The sequence below is a fragment of the Petromyzon marinus genome, chromosome 62 (assembly GCF_048934315.1).
Source record: "Petromyzon marinus isolate PM22_M1 ecotype Great Lakes invasive population chromosome 62, UKy_Petmar_22M1.pri1.0, whole genome shotgun sequence".
Taxonomy (NCBI): domain Eukaryota; kingdom Metazoa; phylum Chordata; class Hyperoartia; order Petromyzontiformes; family Petromyzontidae; genus Petromyzon; species Petromyzon marinus.
In genome coordinates, this window is record NC_133728.1 from 4,123,692 (window position 1) to 4,129,691 (window position 6,000).

General features: G+C 55.1%; 2 protein-coding genes across 3 annotated transcripts in view; one reads left to right on the plus strand and one right to left on the minus strand.

Moving 5' to 3' along the window:
* LOC116955890 (uncharacterized) overlaps positions 1 to 6,000 on the plus strand; it is an 86,924-nt gene that overhangs the window by 18,619 nt on the left and 62,305 nt on the right. The gene's annotated exons all lie outside the window — the stretch shown is intronic.
* On the minus strand, positions 322 to 3,138 carry LOC142906257 (uncharacterized). Its single transcript, XM_076053684.1, has 2 exons — positions 1,548 to 3,138; positions 322 to 1,464 (listed from the first exon to the last, which is right to left on the minus strand). Exon 2 carries the CDS (start codon positions 1,459 to 1,461, stop codon positions 322 to 324), a length of 1,140 nt encoding a protein of 379 aa, XP_075909799.1. The 5' UTR covers positions 1,462 to 1,464; positions 1,548 to 3,138.

A 6,000-nucleotide genomic window follows, 5' to 3' on the forward strand; every position in this document is an offset into this window, starting at 1 on the left:
CATCCCCCCCTCCTTCTTTCCACCCCTCTAATCTTTCCATCTCCCCCTTTTTCTCCCCCTCATCCTCCCTTTCATCCCTCCGCTCCTCCTCCCTCTCCACCACCACCACCACCATCTCTCTCCTCCTCCCTCCACTCCATCCCTCTTTCTCCTTAAAGCGCTGCGGTGGCTAGGATATGATAACTACCTCGCCTGGTATACAGGAGGTCGTGGGTTCCATCCCTCTCTCATCATCATCACGGTGGCTAGGAGATGTTAACTACCTCGCCTGGTCTACAGGAGGTCGTGGGTTCCATCCCTCTCTCATCAGCATCACGGTGGCTAGGAGATGTTAACTACCTCGCCTGGTATACAGGAGGTCGTGGGTTCTATCCCTCTCTCATCAGCATCACGGTGGCTAGGAGATGTTAACTTCCTCGCCTGGTCTACAGGAGGTCGTGGGTTCCATCCAGACCCTGACGATGCTTGCTGCTGTATATTTGGAGTTTGCGTGTCTCTCTCTTTCTCCCCGTGGTCGCGTGGATTTTTCTCCCGGTCCTCCGGTTTCCCTCCATCCTCCACCGTTGCTGCCCAGTAGAGTCCTTCACGAGCCACCACCATCACCACCACCATTACCACCATCACCTTTACTACCACCATCACCACCACCATTACCACCATCACCTTTACTACCACCATCACCACCACCATTACCACCACCACCTTTACTACCACCATCACCACCACCATTACCACCACCACCTTTACTACCACCATCACCACCACCATTACCACCACCACCTTTACTACCACCATCATCACCACCATCATCACCATCACCTTTACTACCACCACCATCACCTTTACTACCACCACCATCACCACTATCACCGTTACTACCACCAATACCATCATCACCACCATCACCACCACCATCACCACCATCACCTTTACTACCACCACCATCACCATCACCACCATCACCACCACCATCACCACCACCACCACCTTTACTACCACCACCATCACCATCACCACCATCACCACCACCATCACCACCACCTTTACTACCACCACCATCACCATCACCACCATCACCACCACCATCACCACCATCACCTTTACTATCACCACCACCATCACCACCATCACCTTTACTATCACCATCACCATCACCTTTACTACCACCACCATCACCACCATCACCACCACCATCACCACCATCACCTTTAATACCACCACCATTACCACCACCACCTTTACTACCACCATCATCAGCATCATCACCATCACCACCACCATCACCACCATCACCTTTACTACCACCACCATCACCAATATCACCTTTACTACCACCAATACCATCATCACCACCATCACCACCACCATCACCACCATCACCTTTACTACCACCACCATCACTACCATCACCACCATCACCACCATCACCTTTACTACCACCACCATCACCATCACCACCATCACCTAACTACCACCACCATCACCACCATCACCACCACCTTTGCTACCACCACCATCACCATCACCACCATCACCACCACCATCACCTAAACTACCACCACCATCACAATCACCACCATCACCACCACCATCACCACCATCACCTTTACTATCAACAACAACAACAACCGCCATTCGCCACTAAGTGGCGGTGACGTCACCACGACGCTTGTGCCAGGCTATGTGCACCCTGAGGCCACGTGAAGTGTCGAACGCCCGCTGGCAGGAGGTCACGGGGCAGACCCAGGTGCCACGGGTCGACTGACTGAGATGACTGGCTGATGCACCACCTGTGCCCCCTACTGTGCCAACCTGCTGTGCTTTAGCCACCCGGCGCTCCGCTCGTTGTTCTGAGCGTCGCTCCTCCGCCCTCCGTTGTTGTTGGAGGGCGACTACCTCCAACTGCCCAGTAGCATCCTTCACGAGCCTCCTCCACAGAGGCCGATCTTGACACCGCTGGTACCAGTCATCGGCAAGTCCACTCAGCTCCACGTCCTCCTGTACCACATCACTCCATCTCTTCTCTAGCCCGTGCCGCGCCCGCTTAGCCCCCTCAATCCGGCCAAACAAAAGCTGTTTCGGCATGCGGTGGCTGGGCATGCGGGCTACATGACCCAGCCATCGCAGCCTTGCCTGCCGGAGGAGCTCACCGATGGGACCCTGCCCAGATCTTTCAAGGATTTGTGAGCTCCTCACACAATCCAGTCTGGTTAAACCCAGGATGGATCGTAGGCAGGCCAGCCTAAATGTTTCTAACCGGCGAAGATGTTCCATTAGGGGGGTCCACGTTTCGCAAGCGTAGAGAAGGGAGGGAATGACCGTGGCCGAGAAGACCTGAAGCTTAGTGCGGAGCGACAGACCAGGTAGCTTCCACACAGCGTTACGCAACCGATGAAAAGATGTTGCCGCTCGACTGATTCGGAGTGAGACCTCTGCTGTTAAACTGGAGCCAGTCATAAGCACACTGCCCAGGTATGGGAAACTCTCCACTCTCTCCACAACTGCCCCATCACCGATTGGGAGTTGTGGGGGTGGAGTGTCCGATGGTACAAAATACCCAGGCAGGTGCTTAGTTTTGGTGGGGCTGATGGTAAGGCCCCACCTCTTAGTGGCACGCTCCAGTCTCAGCAGCAGCGTCTCCAACTCCTCCTCTGACTGAGCAGCTATTACCAAGTCATCAGCATACATAACGTGGTTGAGCAATAGGGAGCCATCCCTTGACCGCACCCGGGCATCGATTAGCCTCCCATTATATCTGTACCATATGGAGATTCCCCCGGTACACCTATTGAAGGCTTCACGAACTACGTGGTCAAAATAGATGTTAAATAATGTGGGAGCCAGAGGACATCCCTGTCGCACCCCAAGGTGTACAGGGAATGGCTCTGACTCCCGGCCACGTAGTTTTACCCGGGCCCGCTCACCATCATGAAGGTCCTTAATGATCGTGAGCAGAGGGTCAGGTACTCCAAAAGCACGAAGAACGACCCAGAGCCCAGGCCTACTGATGGTATCATAGGCCTTGACCAGGTCAATAAAGCAGAGATGTAGGTCTTGTTGGAATTCCCTACACCTCTGCTGTAGCAGACGGACAGAAAATATGGCATCTGTGCAGGACCGCCCTTTCCTGAAACCGCATTGGGGATCCGCAAGCCTCTCCTCAGCGTGCCTGGCAAGGCGATGCTGAATAATCCTTGCCAGGACCTTTCCCGGCACACTGAGGAGTGAGATGCCCCTGTAGTTGTTACAGTCTGTGCGGTCCCCCTTCTTAAAAAGGGGGACCACCAGGGCATCGTTCCAATCCTGCGGAACCCGTCCAGTGGTCCAGACTGTTGTTATGATGTCATATAGGGCAGTCTGTGCACAAACGCCACCCTCCCTCAGCATTTCGCTTGGGAGATCATCTCTGCCCGCTGCCTTTCCTGGTCTCAGACTCCGGATCGCCTTCAATACTTCCTCAGCAGATGGCACCTCAGCCAGCCACTCACAGGGGGTGACTTCATCCAATATTTGAGGCACCGCAGCCTCAGCAGGGTCATCCTCACTTTGTGCCACGATGTTTTCCTGGCTGAGGGATTTTCCCTCCCCCAGGACCTCACAGAAATGCTCAGCAAATCTGCGAACCTGTTCCTGGGGGTCGGAAATTGGATCACCGTTTTTCCCCCTAATGATGGTAATAGGTGTGGCGCTGCAGGTTACTTTTTTGATGGAGTTAAATAGAGATTTGTGATCACGGGCCACTGAGGCAGACTCCATCTCCTCAGCAACCCGCGACCACCACCCATCCTTGCAGCGCCTCACGGCTCTCCGAACCTCCAAGCGAAGGCTGCGGTAAGCCTCCTCATTCTCTGACGTGGGATTCTGTAGCCGATGACAGTGGGCCTGTCGCTTTTTCTCAACCATCCTGAACAACTCCTCTGTCATCCAGGGTGTCTGGGGAGGTCTGGACCGCGTACCCAAAGCAGCCATTGCAGCTGCATGAGTCACAGTCCTAAACCTCGCCCATTTACCCTCGACATCAGGAGGAGTCGGGGACGATGCCAATCCCAGCCGCAAGCGATGATGAAATTCTCGCTTGCAACTTTCATCAGATAACTGAGACCAGGCCACTTTAGGTTGGAATGGGGTCCTGGGTGTACACCCACCACCGGAGTGGAAGAATGGCAGGCGCATCTTACAGATGACTAGTCGATGGTCAGAGGGCAGATCAGCTCCACGGTAGGTCCTGGTGTCAAGGACATGGGCTCGCATTCGCTGGTCCGTCACTATGTAGTCCAGCAGATGTTCTTGCTTGGACCCGGCATGCATCCATGATGTTGTGTGGATGCGCCGATGCCGGAACAGCGTGTTGGTAATTACAAGCCCATGGGCTGCACAAAAATCTAGCAGCCTCCTACCGTTGTTATTGAGCTGATCTGGCCCATGCCCTCCAATCACTCCAGACCAGGTGCCAGTATCATGACCAACTCGGGCATTGAAGTCACCCAACATGATGACTCTATCCCGAGGGGCCACTTTAGCCAGCACCTGTGACAGGAGGTCATAGAAGGCATCTGACTCATCGGCTTTGCCTGCATCCCTCCACGGATGTTCATCTTCGGTGGGGGCATAAGTAACCACGATCACCATTCCTCGCCTCCGGTTGATGGGAAGGCGAGCCCAAAGTAGCCTGGGGCTTACAGCTTCCCACACCTCACCGCCACGCTCCCACGCCCCCTTCATTCTTTTGTTCAAAAGAAGACCCACACCCTGTTGTTTGGCAGTCTGCTGCCCCGAGTAGAGGACTGTCCACCCCTCATGGTGGCAGGCGCCAGAGCCGGTCCACCGGACCTCCTGAATGCCGCATAGATCCAGGCGGTACCGGTCCAGCTCCCGACAGAGGAGCGGCAGCCTCTCCTCTGCAGTGAGCGTTCGAACATTCCACGTGGCCAACCGTAGTGGCTTTTCGTTGTTTCTGGAGTAGCCCCGAGGGTAGGTATTCAATCTCCTGGCTCCGCCAATTGGGGTTTGGCCAGGAGACGTCATAGACGCCTGGCCCCCCGGGGCCTCCGGCACAAGCTTAGTTGTTACATATTTCAGTTTAATTCGTAGTTTCGTGGTAATTAATTGAAGGTGGAGGGGTTACCAGCCCCTCGCACCCGTCCAGAGCCCCCGTTTAGCCCCTGTGGTGGACACATATGCCATGAGGGGAGGAGCCAATCAAAATTGGATCTCCCCCCACAGCGCTGTCCACGACAGAGTTGCCCGTCCGGCACCGCGAGGAGGTAGGGGGTTGTTTTTTACTATCACCACCACCATCACCACCATAACCTTTACTACTACCACCATCACCATCACCACCATCACCACCACCATCACCACCATCACCTTTACTACTACCACCATCACCACCATCACCACCGCTACCACCGCCACCCCAGTGGTTGCCATGATGAGTTTCGTACCAAAATATTTCCCTGCTTTGGTTTAAAAACGCCTCCATCCCTCCCTCTCACCTCTCTCTCTCCCAACCCTCTCCCAACCCTCTCCCAACCCTCTCCCAACCCTCTCCCAACCTTCTCCCAACCCTCTCCCAACCTTCTCCCAACCCTCTCCCAACCCTCTCCCAACCCTCTCCCAACCCTCTCCCAACCCTCTCCCAACCCTCTCCCAACCTTCTCCCAACCCTCTCCCAACCTTCTCCCAACCTTCTCCCAACCCTCTCCCAACCTTCTCCCAACCCTCTCCCAACCCTCTCCCAACCTTCTCCCAACCCTCTCCCAACCCTCTCCCAACCCTCTCCCAACCCTCTCCCAATCCTCTCCCAACCTTCTCCCAACCTTCTCCCAACCCTCTCTCAACCTTCTCCCAACCCTCTCCCAACCCTCTCCCAGTCCTCTCCCAACCCTCTCTCAATCCTCTCCCAACCCTCTCCCAATCTTCTCCCAATCCTCTCCCAACCCTCTCCCAACCTTCTCCCAACCCTCTCCCAACCCTCTCTCAACCCTCTCCAACCCTCTC

Excerpts from the sequence above, each read along its gene's own strand:
- LOC142906257 (XM_076053684.1), bottom strand. The coding sequence starts at position 1,461 with ATGGTGGTGATGGTGATGGTGGTGGTAGTAAAGGTGATGGTGGTGATG.